The following is a 19,479-nucleotide window of genomic DNA, read 5'->3' as shown; positions in this document are numbered from 1 at the left end:
GGATCTAGCGGGTGAGGACCGAGAAAAAGGATGAGCCCGTCTCGGATCCCTCCGCTAAATCCACCGGCGATCCCCACAACAACAGTCTGCGCTGTGCCTCGGCAACAGCGGGACCGCTGCCAGAGGGATCGCGAGCCTGGTCGCTCTCATCAAACACAGCCAGGCGAGAGCGGAGCGTGCGCAGCGAGAGCAGCTCGCAGTGATGACAATCAGCTCCTTGAAAGCTGACCGTGCATGCTCCGCTCCCAAACAAACGACACACAAATCGTGTGTATCCCCCGCCGCCAGATATCGTGGGCAGAGAGGAACACAGCATTTGTAATGCCGTTCGCTCGCCATATACTTTTTCATGATTGTTTTTTATATATGCTTGTGCGGACAGACAACAGTAAATAGACAGACACATACACAGAGCACTACTGAAGAGCAGAAGCTGGTTTGCGCTCTGCCGGATGCGCTTTTATGCTTTCTGGTGCTTACGTCACCCCGTTCGTGACGTCTCGCTGCTCCATTGGACTGATTTGACACATGCTTCAAAACGCGGTCACGCAAGGGCATTCACAAAGCGAATCTCGATGCAGCTCGAGTTCCTGAAGGGGAACATTAATTTAACAACATAAGATGTAACATAAAGCCCTAATGTGCATGACTGATAAGTAACATCTAAGAAGAAACCATTATTTCAATGAAAACCATCCATGTGAAGTGTCACACATGGAATTCTAGGAATGTCAATTTACATTTTTCACTGCAAATTATGAGATGACTTTTTCTTTTTCGCTTCCATGAACTATAATTAACAGTATTTTACTGTAAATATTACATGAAATATCCATTACATTTATTATTTTTCACCATATAAATAATTATTATATGGGAATTATTAACAGGGTTATTATCATTAACTAAAACTAAAACTGTTAAAACATTTTTGATAACTGAAATATAGATTAAATAAAATTAAAATATAAATATTAGATGAAAAACTTATTTTAGTTAGTTGCCAAGTTTTCCATTTAGTTTAATTTGAAGAACTAAAATTACTAACTGAAAATAAAATAAAAACTAATAAAAATTACAAAAGCACATAAGAAAATTGCTAAAAATGTAACAAAATGAAAACTGAAAGTATAAAAATAAAAGCTAATTCCAAATATTAAATACAGCTGCAAGGAGCAATTAAGGGGCCAAGCATAGCAGAGGCAAAATGGGGAGCTAAGCATGGGGCATCAGACCAACTCCAACAATAAGTAATTAAAGCTTTTAGGATGATTTAATCAAAATGGCTAAATATAAGCCTAAATATAATATGATTTACTGGTTTATCACTTTTGAACAATAGTTGGCACTGTTATCAAGTTGTTATGGTGTAGTCAGTGTGACGGTACAGTCACACATAAAAAGTTTGGTGTCAATATTCCAAAGTGCTGCAGAGTTGCAGCCTCAGTATCAGTTTGGCATCATGCCAACAAATTCATTGTTTAGTAATGATACAACAATACATTCTTAAAATATTGTTTTAATTTAATTTAATTTAAATATTGTATTTTATAACATAACCTTGTATTGTAGTTAATGGCAATTTCATGTTTTATTTAATTATATCGCCACCAAGAGGCACAATTACACCACTTTTTTGTGTGTCCTCAGATTGTGCCCATACATATGTGTGTCAAATTTGGTGAAAAAATCTTTTGTTTTGGAGACATATCTATGAGAACATAAAATATGACCCATTTACAACTTTGATTGCATTTTTTGCCACTTAGGTAGGTTTCCTAGACCTAGGTTTCTGAATTTCCTATGGTGGTTTCATCTTAATTGGACTAACGAAGGCTTGCTGCAGGCTAAACAGTGTGAAAAGGCTACCCCAAACTGTCCTTTGGGATTTTTTCATTTCAAAGTGATTCTGTGTAGTTTGGCGGTATTTTGTGTTTTGCAATGCAAGAACCTCTAGTAATACTGCTAGTGGACCAACAACAACAATAATAGGCTAAGAAATTATTAAATTATCCAGCATTAATTATTATTATTATTATTATAAAATGTAGCACCGATTAGGGTGTCAACAATAGTCAAATTTCAAATTCAAATAGTGTGGAAACGACGCGGTATTGTTCATCAACAGACAACCAATCATATCCTGAGTCAGCTCTCCCCTCATTAAAAATGCATGCTCTTTCTACAATGCGTTGAAACTTAGGCGCGTTTTTTTTTCAGCGTTGAACGTTGAAAATCGGGTTGAACTGTGCGGTTTTGAAGATATCGCAAAAGTTGTTTAAATACTAAATCACAACGTTGCACAAACCATAAGGCGAAACCAACCATGTTTGGTATCGTTGGACTCAGCAATAATTTGGGAATTTAAGGAGATATGACTCCTGTGAAAATAAGTCAACCACAATCCAAAGTTATTTACGTGAATATTTGATTTTGGCTTGAAACTTCGCAGACTCCTTCAGGGCATCATGCCGATGACCCATACTGAGTTTTGTAACATTACACTTATGTGTTCATAAAATACAGCATTTTAGTACCAAATTCAAAATGACCAATGCCCAAAATGGCCAATATGGGAAAATTGGATATCATTCAACTCTGCATGCAGTACCGAATCTAATGAGACATATTTTATGATTTTTGGACAAACCCTTCAGAGGTTATATGCAAAAAGATACATTTTCATATCTTCTTCTTCTGTGCTGAAACTGTGCAGGTACCCTCAGGTCATGGTTGATATAACACACACCAAGTTTGGTCTAAATATGACAAAGTGTTGGAGAGATATAACCTCATGTCTGATTTGGCAAGCTTTTTGTTGAATTCGTTTGCATGGTTTTTGGGAACGGATGGGTCTATCAAAACGCATTTGATAACGTTTTGCCAGGATGGTCTGAAGATGATCTGTGTTCATTTTTGTGAAAATCAAATGAACTGTCTAGAACAAGTTTGAAAAAGTAGGTTTGTCAAACTAATAAAAATTGTGAAAAATCTTGACCCCTAGAATTAAAAATGCTGGTGTCCACTTGACTCGGCATGAGGAGGAAAAAAGGAGGAAAATAATTTTGTGTCTAAACTTTAGGGTTCAAAAGTTATTAGCATAAACATGAGTGAAAATTTGGACAAGTGGTGGCGCTAGAGAATTTGAGTTTGAGACACCAAATTTGCTGTGGTTAATGTTGAGACTGTCCTCTTATCAGTGTGCCACATTTCATAACTTTCCCACGAGTAGTTCTATGGGCTGCCATAGATTTCCATAGTGGAAGAAGAAGAAGAATAGGAAAACTAACGAATACAATAGGTGCCATAACACCTTGGATGCTTGGCCCCTAATAAAAACTTTAGTATTATAAATTGCCAATTAACCTATTTTTACAGCATTTTTGCAGTCTTTTACCATATTTTTTCACAGTGTTCATATATTGTTCATATATTATTTAATATAATTTTTTTAATACATATATTATTTAATGTGACACAAGCTTACTTTTCTTATGCATCTGCACTTGGCATGTTCTCTGCAAACATGCACACTACTGGACTGCAAGCCCGTGATCCAATTACACAGCCATGCGCTGTCTTTATATTTGTGTGGTCAACACAAAGTCTTAATCGTATCACGTGCAGTGTCTGTGCAGTAGGTGAGAATATATTGAGTTTCAGGTTTATGTGCTAATGTTAACACTGAGCCCTCTCCTGGGGCTGCAACACGCTGTGCTTCCAGTGCTATACTGTTTGGCCCTCAGCGCTCTTCAAGCCCCAGTGCATTATGGGTATCCCAGACTGCAGAGCTCTACTGCACAGTGGGTTTGGAATAGTGCCGGTAACCCTGGGTTTGTGTGGAAAAGCGCTTGCGTGTGTGTGTGCGTGTGAGTATATTGACTCCACGTTGCAGATGCATGAAGAGGATGCTACATGATTGATGGCTCTCTATTAGGATCAGTTGTGCATGGAGTGGGTATGTTTTGATATGACTTTCATATCACTTTCATTGATGTCATTATGAGGTCTTTGTTACAATTATTTGAGTGTTAGATCAGACACAGGCGAATCATGCTGTCAAGAGGGTCCCTCATCAAGATTATGAGATTCAAATTTGTGTAGGTGGTGGAATGGACTAATTATTCAGTGGCTTTGGGCACCGGCACTAACCGCAACCTTAATGTTTACTTGTATTATGGTATTCATGCTTTTATTTTCATCTGCTTTGGTGCATGCAAGTTTTATGGAAAGCATAACATTTCTTGCAAAGAATAGAAAGATGTGGATTAATGTTTCTTTGCGTCTTATGAAAAGTCATCTTTTGACATTTTTAGTGTATGACTTAGTGTGTTTAATCTCTCCATATATTATAATATTCTGTGATATTTTAATATTATTCACAGCTTTCTAGCACAGTCAAACAAATACTGATTCAGAAATTCAGAACATTTTCTCTTCATTGAGCTCAGGTCCATTAAATAATATTAATAGATACAACGTTTGATTTTAGTCATGTGTATTAGTAAATGTTGAGATGCATAACATGAACTAAGATTAATAAATGAAGTTAACTAATGTAGTTAACTAATGTAACCTTATTGTAAAGTGTTACCAGTAATTGATTAGTTTATGTTCAATATTCTGTATCTGAACACGTGGGACATCACATGCATATCTGGCATTCACAAATTGTAGATAGTAAATGGAAAACATTAAACACTTTGCTGTGGTTGGAAGGTAACCCCCTCCCTCCCCCCTCCCTCCCCTTCATGTTGTGCTCCAGGTCTCAACGTCCCAGTGTAATATCCATCATCTGCTCCATTGCAATTTTCCTCCACATTTTATAAACTTACAAAGTTTTGACAGGTAAAAGAGACTGTTCTTTACTCCACTTGGAAGGCTTGCTGCAGGCTAAACAGTGTGAAAAGGCTACCCCAAACTGTCCTTTGGGATTCTGTGTAGTTTGGCGGTATTTTGTGTTTTGCAATGCAAGAACCTCTAGTAATACTGCTAGTGGACCAACAACAACAATAATAGGCTAAGAAATTATTAAATTATCCAGCATTAATTATTATTATTATTATTATAAAATGTAGCACCGATTAGGGTGTCAACAATAGTCAAATTTCAAATTCAAATAGTGTGGAAACGACGCGGTGTTGTTCATCAACAGACAACCAATCATATACCGAGTCAGCTCTCCCCTCATTAAAAATGCATGCTCTTTCTACAATGCGTAGAAACTTAGGCGCGTTTTTTTTTCAGCGTTGAACGTTGAAAATCGGGTTGAACTGTGACGTGTTGACGAGAGTAGAGAGACTTTATTGTGTTGTCTAGGCTTTTCTACGGTTCACGAGACAACCACCGAATTAATTTGCCGACATTGCGCGTGCTCGTCGCGTTCTGAATATATTTCATGAATCATATCATAGGCCTATATATGCTGATAGGAAAGTTAACCCGGGATTCACTAAGGTACAGTAAGGAATTCGAAACTTGGCTGCCCAAAATTATTTACTAACCCAGGATAAAATGTGAACAGTGTGAAACAGGAACATATCCCAGGATTATATTTACCAGGGCAGGGGTTCATTTATGTTTGAGGCTGCATACTATTTATGTATGTGGTGTTGCATAGTAATAATGATGATGATGATGATAATTTCATAAATAATAAAATATTACAATTAATGACATTTTTATAAATAAATTCTTTTTAACAAGTGTTTTAATGTTGTTTTATTTTATTTGTAACTGTTTTTACATCAGCTAACCTGTCCATGCAGAAAGCAGAGGTGTGCGCTGCATCACATCGTCCATTCATCTGTCTTTTCACTGTCTTTTCTCGCGCTCCGGCTCTCTTACTGGGGGCTCCGTGTGCGCTGGGTTAGAGAAAATAGCTGTTTTATCGCGCAGGGATTTGATCTCTTGTCTGTCTCCGCTCCGCAGCTCTTCGTTGCTGGGCTCCTGGTCTGCGCGAGGCTGTAGAGCGGTGCCCGTCGACTCCAGCACAACTAAATGCTTGTGTGACAGACTCTCCACCTTCGCCATTTTAGCACGCCTCAATCCCGATGTGGTAAGTCGAGCCATTTCTATTGTTTCCTTTAATCGAACCTCAAAAGACGCGTTTGTGTGATATTGTGTGATTTAATGTACCGCTTTTTCTTTTTTTTTGGTCATAGGCGTCATTGTCATTGTGTATCAACAGATCCCTCTCTCTCTCTCACTGCCCCCTCTCCACTGCATGCCAGAGCCATACAGCAGATTCAATGCAAACAATTTAAGACATGTTTCATTCTTTAATGTGTATATAGTATACAAATATTTGTGACAATAAAGGACGTTTTGACAGGTCTGTTTAATGCTAGAACGCAGTGCATGAAACATGCTGGCTTTCATATTGGATTTGCATACATTAAATGTATTTACAGAGAAAATGCATGTGATTAATGCTGTAATGATTCAAAATAGCTAACTACCTACATATGTTAAAGATTACAGTCTCCGTTATTTGTAATGAAATGCATTTTGTTTCAAACATAGCAACACACAAATTCCTTTTTTTTTCTGCTGGGTTTGTGCTCGAATACATTTTTCTGGTACATTCAAATGTGCATAGGGGAATTGTTGGCCTTTTCATGAGTAGTGAAACATATATCTTTAATGACACACCATCCGTTCATTTGGGCCTTAGAGGGTTGACTTTGTGTAAATCTACATGTCTTGCTTTAAAACAGCATCTTTCTTTAAAATTATGGGATTTGGTTCGGTTTAATGCAGGAAAAGGGTCGTGTCTTTGTGTGGAATTTTCATTCAGTGTGATTAGTTATTATTAGACTGGAAACTGCCTCTGAAGCAGTTTATTCACCAGTTGCCGTGGAAACAGCATGGGCAGTGGAAGTTCTTAAAGCTATAGAACATGCTATAACACTCTCTTTGTGCAGCTTGGCCCAGATATGAGCCAGAGAGCCCCAAAAAAAAGGGAGGAAGAGGAAGCTTGACACCCTACTGGCCAAAACAATGGCCACGTCTTCTCTCATTTGCTCTGCCAAGATATTTCAGATTGGCTGCTTCAGGACAAAACCCTGTTTTGATTTGGGAAACCAAGTAAAAAAGGGACATTATAACAAAACAGAATTAGGATCACAGCATTACATAACAGGCTACTGTGCACAAAGCTGCAAAATGGGGTACAAAAAGTCTATAACAAACATGGATTGCTTTTTGTAGTACATTTTACTGGCTTAATGTGATTTTATTTTATGTTTTTTGTCAAGTTGAGCATGATGTTCAATGCAAAATAAATAAATAAATGTAGGGTACTTCACTTTGGGAATCAGTTGGATTGGAAATATGGAATTTCTGTTCACCAAAGCCACAACAAGCACAATCTGCCTTTTGCAACACATTTTACTTACTTAAAGGTATAGTTCACCCAAAAATTTACTCACCCTCATGTTGTTCCAAACCTGTATGAATTTCTTTCTTCTGCTGAACACAAAATAAGATATTTTGAAGAGTTTGGGTAACCAAACAGTTGATGGACCCCATTGACTTCCATAGTTTTCCATTATATATACCTGAGGCTCTCAACTCTGGCCCTTGAGATCCACTTTCCTGCAGAGCTTAGCTCCAACCTTGATCAAACTCACTTGCTTGTAACTTTCTAGCAATCCTGAAGACCTTGATTAGCTTGTTCAGGTGTGTTTGATTAGGGTTGGAGCTAAACTCTGCAGGAAAGTGGACCTTGAGTGCCAAAGTTGAGAACCCCTGGTATCATTAATTTGAAATTCTAAGTTAAACAGGGTATTCAAGGCAAAAATGTAAGGTGCTACTTCACTCTGGGAATCAGTTGGATTGGAAATGTGGGTTTTAGAAGGCAGAACTTGCTTAAATTCCACCTAAATACCTCCTTGGCTATTGTTTAACATTATCGAATTGCTCTCTCAGCCTAAGTGATGTCAGCAGAAAAGGAAAGTTGTTTCAAAGGAACATCATTTTGTTTAAAGATTAAAAAGACAAACTATCTTTATTTAGAATGATGTGCACTGATTGATTGGTTGTTCAAAAGCCAGGAAATTGCATTAAAGTAAATATGGTTATATTTATTTCACACTGATCAAGGCTGATGGTACAGTACATCCAAACATGTTTTTAGGATATATTGAGCTCCATCTTGAAGCCAGTTTACATTATACACATTTTAGCTGTGTTTTACCGGCCTCCTGTGTGCATTTATGTGCTGCTATTTGCTCTCATGGATGTGTGTGTAAAGACTGCATGATCTGCATGTCTCCTTGTGGTGATCCAGAGAGCTATAGCTGTATGCTAATTGCTCGCTTATGATGGCTGCCTGTCCCGCTCTACCTGGTCAGATGGACATGGAATAAGGGAGTGTCGCAGTTAGCTCTTTCCATGCATCGTGGGAAGCATATTGTGGGGATTTCATTTGTGTTACCGTATGCCAGCAGAAGGGAGGACCGCTCCTCCCCTTGGCTCCACTCCCTGTCTGTCTCTCTCTAGCCTTTTCACTCCAGACCGCCACTGCTATGCCGCTAATTATTCCTGCAGCTCCACTTGCCACCTCAAAATGGCCCATCCAATTGCCCCTCCGCTGGCAACTAGTGTCCTACAGCTTCAGAATGATAAAGAGCCAGAGAAACACTTCCCTTCCTCTTTTTCCCTCCCACATTCTTAGTCTGAATATACAGTCAGCTGCAGTGTACATGGAAAGAGAGAAATAAAGGGAGATAGTATACTGCAGCTATTTTAATCACACTCCAGTCTTTCTACAGATGTTTCCAGGTTTGAACCAGGCTCTGGTTTACATGGGTCAGATTGTCTTACGCTTTGTATGCAGTTTGATATGAGAAAATTGCTGTGGTTTTGCCCAGACTGAATATTTATGAGCTAAAGCTTGTAGAAATGCACAGTTACGCTACAGTTGTACTTGGATGGAGCTCTGAATACATCATTTCCAAATATGGGTCAGTGAAGATGGCGAGAAAAAAAAAACGTACACTGTGTTGAGATGTTTCATGTTAGTACATTCTTCTGAGGTAGGCCATTGTCTTTATGCTTGTCATTTGTACAAGATTCAGTATTGCATTTGCAAGTCTATTATTTATGTTTGTGCAGTCTTACTTAATTTTAATACAGTTTGGCAGGTTTTAAAATATTAATACAGAGTTAGACCAATGTCCTCAGTAACTTATTAAATGTATTGTTTAGCTAATATACAGGTATATATATATATATATATATATATATATATGTATATATGTGTGTGTATAGAAAATAATCACCCCCCCTTTAAAATAATCACATTTTGTTGCTTTGTAGCCTGAAATGAAGACTGAAACAGTTTTTGTTTTATCCAGCTGTATTTATTCAGTGCAACTTATAACATCCAAGTGAAAGATTTAACACTTTTCTATACCCACTGTAGATAGATAGTGTCAGATAGTGTCAGCTATAAGCCCAAATGTAAATATAGATTGATGGCTAGATATATACATAGATATGTACATGTAGGATATCAGACCGAATCAGACAATCTAAGATTTGGTCAGAACCGAGTTGAGGCACGAGGAGTCACAAAAATTCCACAGAGGCCCCTGACAACAGGATGTCATAAATCGGACCCCAGCCTCTCTGAAGCAAGCCTAAACCTAAGACCCTGTCACAGAACAGTTTTCAACATTAACACAAAAGAACACCTTAACAAGTCCAATTTTGGGGCAAGTTATCAAGAATAATGGTCAAAAGAGATGCACAGCGTGACTGCCACATGGAAACATGTGACAGTGATCACAAGCTTCAAATTGACTTCCTCCACTAAAGACAAAGAACAGACAGACTAAAATTCCTTAGACATTTTAATCTCTGGTCTCCTTACGTCCACAGAATGCCAAAGAAACTTCATTTCCATGTGAAGATGCATCTAAATGACACTAAAAGGACTGGTGACCAGCTAATAATTGCTATGCATAACTCCATATTATGTATCTAACCCACATGTTTAACCATCATGTTTTAATCATTTATTGTGTATGTATTGTTAATAACTATTGAAGAGCTTAAGGGGTCATATTCATGCTTGGTATGTGTGAGTTTGAATTTTCATGCTTGAAACGTTTCTTCCAATCAATACTTGGTCAAATGTATCATGTATAGAAAAGAATCACCCCCCTTTAAAATAATCACATTTTGTTGCTTTGCAGCCTGAAATGAAGGCGGACACAGTTTTTGTTTTATCCAGCTGTATTTACTCAGTGCAACTTATAACATCCAAGTCAAAGATATAATACCAACATGCCAGAAAAAATAAAAATAAAAAAAGTTAAAACAATCACTGAGTTGGAAAAAGGATCACCCCCTTGTGTCAGTATTTTGTTGAGCCACCTTTTGCTTTAATTACAACCTTTAGTCTGTTGGGATATGTCTCTACTAACTTTGCAGAGTTAGTGCATCTAGACTTTGCAGTGTTTGCCCACTTTTCTTTGCAGAACTGCTCAAGTTCAGTTAAATTTGATGGTGACCGTTTGTGGACTGCAGTCTTCAAGTCATTCCAAAGATTTTCAATGGGGTTTAAGTCTGGGCTCTGACTAGGCCATGCAAGGACATTCACATTTTTCTCCTTCAACCACTGTGTGGTCAGTTTTGCTATGTACTTTGGGTCATTGTCATGTTGGAAGGTAAACCTTCTTCCCATTGAACACTTTGCCTCATCCATTTTTCCTTCTATCCTGACAAGTGCTCCAGTCCCTGGTGCAGAGAAACACCCCCATAACAGGATATATCCACCTCCATGCTTTACTGGAGGAATGCTGTAATTTGGATGGTGAACTGTTCTGGATTTCCGCCAGACATATCGTTTGGTGTTGAGGCCAAAAAATTAAATTTTAGTCTCATCTGCCTCAGAATCTTCAAGGTGCGTTTTAGAAAACTCAGTCGTTACTGCATTTGGCCTTTCTTGAGGAGTGGCTTTTTTTCTTGGAACCCTCCCATACAAGCCACATTTGTGGAGAATTTGTGATGATGTCACATGCACACAATGACCACTCTTTGTCATAAATTCCTGCAACTGCTTCAGAGTTGCTGTAGGTCTCTTGGTAGCCTCTCTGACCAGTTTCCTCCTGGCTTTTTCATCCAGTTTGGAATGACGTTCTGATCCAGGGAGGGTCTGTGTTGACCAAATACCTTCCACAACTTCACTGTGCTTCTTGGCATTTATGAAGCCTTTAGATAAAAATTGTATCCATCTCCTGACATGTGCCTGTCCACAACTTTATCCCGGAGGTCTTTTGACAGTGCCTTGCAACCCATATTGATTGTTTGCTTCAGTTGCACTACACAAGGACTGGAATGCTCCAGGAACGCTCTTTTTCATGCTGAAGTAATCAAAATGAGCCGATCACAGTTGAAAGACGAATGGATTTGTGTGCCATTGAGAAGTAATTAGCTACACATTATTGAGTTTACAAGTCATTTTTAAGAGGGGAGTGATCCTTTTTTCCAACTCAGTGATTCTGTTTTTTTATTTTATTTTTATCTTTTTCTGACATGTTGGTGTTATGTCTTTCACTTGGATGTTATAAGTTACACTGAGTAAATACAGCTGGATAAAACAAAAACTGTGTCAGTCTTCATTCCAGGCTGCAAAGCAACAAAATGTGATGATTTTAAAGGCAACAAAGCAACAAAATGTTATTATTTTCTATACCCACTGTACATATATTTACTTTACAATATCCCCATTTTTTTTTTTTATTGTTGTAGTCTAATGATAATTTAGTTATTATTGTATCAAAAATCCGAAATAGAACAATTATAACATTTTGAATATTGGCTACCTATCAGATGCCTAAACATAATAAAAAACTTTCCTCTTACCTCTTAATGCTCTGACACCAATGGCAGCATATAGAAAAGCATATATAAAAAAGTCCAATGAAGTATAAGTGCACCAGCTGTCCAGAACTGACTTCATTGCGACTTTCTAAGCCTCCTTTTTACTTCCGTCTCACAATTAACTGTCAAATGTTTCAAAATTGATGGGACTTGATACTTGATAGTTTCTGTTCCTAACTAACTATGGGTCTCTGTCTGCACTGATGGACTAAATAATTCCCTTGGTTTGATAGCGTTTGCTCTGAGTACTATCCTGTCTTCCACAGCTTAGACTTAGTCAAGTGTTTGATTGGCTAGGAGAAGACAAACGTAGTCTCAGAGGATACATTTTTTCTTGATTGTCAGTGGGGACCTTACTGCGGTGCAGATTAATCAGAGGGATTTAATTAACTTGGCCCTGTGCGCACATTAAACCTGGAGACAAGACAGGCTATAAACTCACCCAATTATCTTTATGTGTAAGTGTAAGTCTGTGTTTTCGTCTTAAGGTGAGAAGTCCACACCTCGGAGAATGCATATCACCCATGGACATCCTAAACTCTGCTGTACCACATATTTAAAGTGTTTAACGGATAATATTTCTAGACATGCATTATAGTGGCGTATGTCTTAAGCAAGGAATGCAGATATTCACAAACACACACAGGCATGCACTACTCACACCTATGGTACACTTAATGCTGCGTACACCACTGCAGTGGCCGCTGTTTCTCCACCACATCACCATGGCAACCAAGACAATGATTGCGCAAGCCTGCAAATGTGTTATATTTGAGGCTTTTGATTCACAATCTCTGTATGAGTGATTCACAGCATCAGGCATTTAGCTTTTCCCGGTTGTCTGCATGTCATTGAAGCAGTCATAGGTTGCTATACTGTAGCTCTCTGCTGTGCCCTATGGATATCTCAGTCCTCAGTATCAGCTCTTTACCGAGTGACCTTCATCTCACCTTGTTCCTTAGCCGGAGCCACACAGACAGCAGTCCACTCTCCCCAGATCTCTTCTGCACAGAATCGCATGAAAGACTGCAGGCGGCTAGCCTGATGCACCATTAGCATCTGTGAGCACTAACTGAGTCTATTTCTTGTTTTTGACAGAACATGGATAAGACCCAGCTTCCATCTGTGACTCTGATCGTGGGCTGCGGGGTCTCGTCCCTCACCCTGCTCCTCCTCATCATCATCTATGTGTCTGTTTGGAGGTAAGCAAGACTTTCCGCTGATGAAACACAATCTGGCTGTTCACCAGTAAAATAAACTTACTTGATGGGAAGCAAAAGGGGTTTCAGCACCATGGACAGCGACATATATTTGTGTTAAACGCTTTGGGATGCTTTGGAGTTTGAGATTCAAATCAATTGTTTGACGTGATGTAATCCTAAACAAGTCAGGTTGTTATTTACTATTCATGTGGTTATTATTGAAAGATTGATTAGCTAGGCCAATTAATGCCCATTAACAAAAGTGGTCATTCTGTCTAGTGTCAGTTCCAATAACTACGAACAGCTTAGTCCATGGTCAGTACACATTTTTTTATTATTTTGTAATTTTTTTTAAAATAAATTTTCTTTAGAACTTTCATTTAGCAGAAATGTATTGATTGATCAAAAATGACAGTATAAACGTTTACATTGTTACAAAAATTCAGTTTCAAATAAATGCCGTTCTTTTGAACTTTATCAAAGAATCATGAAAGAAATGGATCACATTTTCCACAAAAATATTAAGTAGCACAACTGTTTTCAACATTGTAGCATAATGATACGAAATATTTATTGAGCACCAAAACATCATATTTGAATGAATTCTGAAGGATCATGTGACACTGAAGCCTGGAGTAATGATGCTGAAAATTCAGCTTTGCATCACAGTAATAAATTACATGTATTTTTTTTTTTTATGGAAAGCAGTTATTTTAAATTGTAAAAAAATTATACCAAGTATTCCTGTTCAAACACCTGTCAAATTCCCAGTTTATTTATTTATTTATTTTTTGATCAGTTAATGCAGTCTTCTTCCAAAACCATTTAAAAATGTACAGAGTCTATATACAGTACAGAGGGATCCTTGCTTATACTCATGTTTTGCATTTACACATCCTATTTTTTTCATACATAACATATTTGAAATAATTAAAAGTTTGCAAAAATATATATTTTTTTCTCCATGCTATTTCTTCCTTTGCATCTTGTGCTTCAATGATCTGTACAGATGCTTTCACTAGGTCAGTGTCACATCTTGGTCGCCACTAGAAATTATACATCAGTTCAGGTTCCATGAATGTGTCCATCTATTTAAAGCATTGTGGCTGAATGATAGCGAGCAATAGATGTCATTTAGTTGTATTGGCTCAGTGTTTCTGGGTTTTTTCTTCAGGTACATCCGCTCAGAACGCTCTGTCATCCTCATCAACTTTTGTCTGTCCATCATCTCCTCCAATGCACTCATACTCATCGGACAAACTCAGACACGGAACAAGGTATGGCCAAACAAACACAAATAAGTTGATAAAACCCTTGCTCTACAATAAATATTTTTAATCTTCCTCTTTTCTTCTTTTTACATGCCATCCTTACCTTTGATGGATGGACTCTCTTTTTTCGCTCTTACTATTTTCTTGCTCTTAGGTTGTTTGTACTCTTGTGGCTGCATTTCTGCACTTCTTCTTTCTGTCCTCTTTCTGTTGGGTTCTCACGGAGGCATGGCAGTCTTACATGGCCGTGACAGGCCGTCTTAAAAACCGCATCATACGCAAACGTTTCCTCTGCCTTGGTTGGGGTGAGGCTTGTGTTGCATCTTCATTTATAATCTGTTTCTTCTGAAAAAAAAAATCACCTAGCTGGGTAGTTGATGTAAAATTTCACTTGGTTTCAGCAGCATAGTGTGGTACTGCATGCTATAATCTAAAAATGGTAGCACTTTATTTTACAGTATGTGTACTTCCCTGGTACATACATGGTAAATATCTTGTACCTACAGGCAAATGAGTGGTAACACAAGGTACTTACCTGAAGTGTATGTACATGGTAACAAATCAAAAACACGGCTGTACTTAACAGTCGTACATGCATGGTAATTATTTTGTACATACAGACAATGGGTAATAATGGTCACTTACAGGTAGTGCCCATACATGGTAACTAATTAGATACTTTACCGTACTTACTAATGTATATACATGGTAAATATTTAGTACTTATGGACAAGTGGGTACAAACAGGCACATCCTTACAGTATCCATATATGGCAACTAATAAGACATATTACTGTACATACTAATGATATGTACATGGTAAATGTGTAGCACCTATGGAAAAATGTGGTATTATGTGGTAACAAACAAGACACATACTGTACTTGGTATATACGTGGTACATATGTAGTACTTACCAACAAGTGTGAGTAATAACGGTCACTAACAGGTAGTGTCAGTATATGGTAACTAATAAGACACATTACTATACTTACTAATGGTCTATACATGTTAAAATTGAACAAAGTTTGAAGAACTGGTAATTCCTGTGTAATGTTTATGTAAAAGGGTGCACTTTATTTTACAGTCCTATTTCCATATACTTACTATGTACATACTGGTGTATGTACCTATTAGTTAATGTACAGATAATGTACAATAAGCTATGCAGTACTCAAGTTGGGGGGGTTATAAACATGGACCAAGGTACTTAATGAGTAATTGATGGTAGGTGCCATTGCAGTTAACTTGCCTTATCTTTAACGACACTGATTCTCTTAAAGGGGTCATAGGATGCTACATGCATTTTTTTAAGTAGTTTGAACTGAAATGTGTGTTGGCAGTGTGTGTACACAACCACCCTATAATGATAAAAATCCACCCAGTGTTTTTTTTTAATCTACTAAAATCTTTACCCCTTCTCAAATTGAGCCGATCTCAGATGCCTGTCTGTGTGACGTCACAAATACAGGCCCCTCCCATGATAGTTTGATTGACAGTAGCATTTTAGCACAGACTGGACTGGCGTCTTACCTTAGACCCGCCCTGAGTGAGCTGTCATCAGTCCGCCTTTGTTTCACCGCCGGAGCAGATGTAGACAAGAATTACTTCTAAGCAATTGAGGTGTTCTGTTGTTGGATGTAATAATGAACATAGCAGTCGTTATTTACTCCTGACATCTGAGCCGCTGAAGACACAGTGAATTACGTTTGTTTTTGAAGGGAATGCACCCCGATCTACCTAAATGTGTCTATGTTCGCGCGAATCATTCGTGATCCAGCTTCACCTACAGAAGAAGTGAGTATAAGGTTTTTTAATGAATCTTTGCAAATTGCTTTTCCTAATAATGTGCTAATTAGCAAGTTTCATGATGAATGCAGCTAAAGTAAACAGTCCCTCAGAGAGCGGCTCGGAAGAGAGGGGCGGGGTCAGCAGAGCTCATTAACATTTAAAGGAAAATGCTACAAAACGGCTTGCTCTGAAAAGAGCTGTTTTTGATAGGGTAAAAAAATGTGTTTTTTACACTACCATAAAGAAATTTTAACCAAACTATGTTACAGACTTTTCATTAAGACCCTAAAGAATCATATCAAAAATGAGCATCCGATGACCCCTTTAACTAATTGGTCCAATAGGGATTTTTGATGACGTACATTGCAAATAATTATGTGTGTAGACAGATTTTATTTTGGAATTATACAGTAGCTACCAGACTCATATTTGCACTTGCAACTCCTGATTTTCATGCGTCTTAATCCCTATTTAAAAGGACTTTGCCTGCTAAATATTAACACTATGCAGTGCTGCACAGTTACGGCCGTGTTCCCAACCAACTTCCAAAGTTCCAAACTGCAATGGCGCCTGACACCAGTACATACATAGGAAGTATATGGAAATAGGACTGTAAAATAAAGTGCACCATTTTACATTTAAGCACTGTTGTGGAGAGCAATTTAGCATTAACAGTCCTACACAAGCAATTGAAAAATAGTCCTCTTTTTATTAGGTAAGGTTATGACTTACCAAGGGTACCGTACATACCAAGTACAGTATGTGTCTTGTTTGTTACCACAAAATACAATATTTTTCCGTAGGTGCCACACATTTACCATGTACATATCATTAGTATGCACAGTTATGTGTCTTATTAGTTACCATATACGGCTACTGTAAGGATGTGCCTGTTTGTACCCACTTGTCCGTAAGTACTACATATTTACCATGTATATACATTAGTAAGTACAGTAAAGTATCTAATTAGTTACCATGTACGGGCACTAACTGTAAGTACCCACACTTGTCTGTATGTACAAAATAATTGCCATGCATGTACGACTGTTAAGTACAGCCGTGTTTCTTATTTGTTACCATGCACATACACTTCAGGTAAGTACCTTGTGTTACCACTCATTTGCTTGTAGGTACAAGATATTTGCCATGTATGTACCAGGGAAGGACACGTACTGTAAAATAAAGTGCTACCCTAAAAATTTTACTAAATATAATCAAACATATTGATGTTGAATAAAAAATGTATGAAGGAGGAATGGCAGAGGATCGCCAAATCCAGGTGTGAAAAACTTGTTGCCTCTTTCCCAAAAAGACTCATGGCTGTATTAGATCAAAAGGGTGCTTCTACTAAATACTGAGCAAAGGGTCTGAATACTTAGGACCATGTGATATTTCAGTTTTTCTTTTTTAATAAATCTGCAAAAATGTCAACAATTCTGTGTTTTTCTGTCAATATGGGGTGCTGTGTGTACATTAATGTGGAAAAAAATTTTTACTTAAATGATTTTAGCAAATGGCTGCAATATAACAAAGAGTGAAAAATTTAAGGGGGTCTGAATACTTTCCGTACCCACTGTATGTCAAGTACTCAAATACTCTCCACTTATTTCTGTTCCCTTATTATAGGTTTACCTGCTCTCGTTGTAGCAATTTCTGTTGGATTCACCAAGGCAAAGGGATATGGCACTGTTAACTAGTGAGTATGATCATGATGAAGTTGATAAGTCATCTATTTTTGCTTATATAATTTCTAGTGCTTTTAATGACCAGTCCGTCCCTGCATTGCATCCTTTAAGTGGACACTTTAAAATGTTAAAAACAACCACATTATCTGATTTTTCCCCCCTCTGGTTTCTTTATCCTTTTCGTTCTTCTGTCTCTCTCGCTCTCACTCCCTCTTTCTTTTTCCGCTCTTGCGTCTTGTGTTAGTTGCTGGCTGTCTCTGGAAGGTGGACTGTTGTACGCATTTGTGGGACCAGCTGCTGCTGTCGTCTTGGTACAATTTCTCTCTCTGTTTGAATTATTCACAGAAATATTCTGTCCCTCATTTTCAGATTCAATGTTTAATGTTGCTAGCATCACTGCACCCAAATATAAGATTTGACAACAAATATGAATATGCTAATATGACTTATGAATGAGAATGCAGACAGTTCCAGGTTTTATTCACATAACTCATTATTCAACATAATATCCAGCCAACACGTGTTTTAGTAGATCTATTCAAACACAGCGTATGCTAAGTGTGCCAAGTGTGGACATTGTAGTCATTACACTGCTGCAGATTAATTAAAGGGGTCATATGGCATTAATAAAAAGAACATTATGTTGTGTATTTGATGTAATGCAATGTGTTTATGCGGTTTAAGGTTTAAAAAAACACATTATTTTCCACTTAATGTACATTATTGTTGCTCCTCTATGCCCCACCTTTCTGAAACGCGTCGATTTTTACAAAGCTCATCGTTCTGAAAAGCGATGTGTACGCTGATTGGCCAGCTATCCAGTGCGTTGTGATTGGCTGAATACCTCAAGCTTGTGACAGAAATGTTACGCCCCTTAACATACTGTGATGCCATCTCCCGGCGCGACGAGACAAAAGCAATAAAACCCATTACAAACGAGGCATTTGTTGCATCCAGTGGGGACATAATTACTGATTATAATGACTTATACCGTGTTTTTATGCGTTGCGTTGCTTATCGCACCACGTAAACTATGTCTGCATTTGTGATCGGAGAAACAACAAACAACAAGCGCTACTCTACACTGCTTAAAACTCGCGTTTGAATCATCAGTGGCAAATTCTTTAAATATAAAAATTTACTTACAGGCTGTGAGTCAGAAGCGCCAGACTGTCCTTGCAAAGTTGGAACTGCCCCACTTTATAGAACAGCCTTTGAGCATAGATCCATTGTAGGCTTCTCTGCAGGTTCAGGAAACAGTCCTCCATAAAATGTGTCACACACTGCGCCACCGCTGATCACTCAATCTGGCCTCCGCTCACACTAGGCCGCCGCCCTCCGCTGACTCTAGGCCACCGGCCTCCGCTCACTCTAGGCCTCCGGCCGCCGCTCACTCTAGCCCGCCGTGTGTTACGTTATGAAAGCGGAACTACTTTGTTTGGCCTTCCAAAAGAGGACACGACTAGAAATCAGTGGTTAAGTTGTATTAACAACACTGTTCCAGAACAGTTCAACCCAAATATTCAGATGTGTGCAGCACATTTTATGGAGGACTGTTTCCTGATCCTGGTAGAGTAGACTACAATGCCGGCTGTTCTGACTCACAGACTGTAAGTAAGTTTTTTATATTTAAAG

The 19,479-nt window shown here is 38.1% G+C and overlaps 1 protein-coding gene across 1 annotated transcript in view; it reads left to right on the top strand.

Annotated features, from left to right (window-relative positions):
* adgrb1a (adhesion G protein-coupled receptor B1a) overlaps window positions 1-19,479 on the top strand; it is a 112,823-nt gene that overhangs the window by 79,254 nt on the left and 14,090 nt on the right. Inside the window, 6 exon segments of the mRNA XM_016239154.1 lie at window positions 5,932-6,058; window positions 12,994-13,097; window positions 14,272-14,374; window positions 14,523-14,673; window positions 17,786-17,855; window positions 18,089-18,220. Of these exon segments, the coding sequence (XP_016094640.1) occupies window positions 5,932-6,058; window positions 12,994-13,097; window positions 14,272-14,374; window positions 14,523-14,673; window positions 17,786-17,855; window positions 18,089-18,220 (687 nt within the window).

Source organism: Sinocyclocheilus grahami, unplaced genomic scaffold, assembly GCF_001515645.1.
Source record: "Sinocyclocheilus grahami isolate Dianchi unplaced genomic scaffold, SAMN03320097.WGS_v1.1 scaffold555.1, whole genome shotgun sequence".
Taxonomy (NCBI): domain Eukaryota; kingdom Metazoa; phylum Chordata; class Actinopteri; order Cypriniformes; family Cyprinidae; genus Sinocyclocheilus; species Sinocyclocheilus grahami.
The sequence above is the reverse complement of the archived record's forward strand: the minus strand, read 5'-3'. Positions and strand labels throughout refer to the sequence as shown.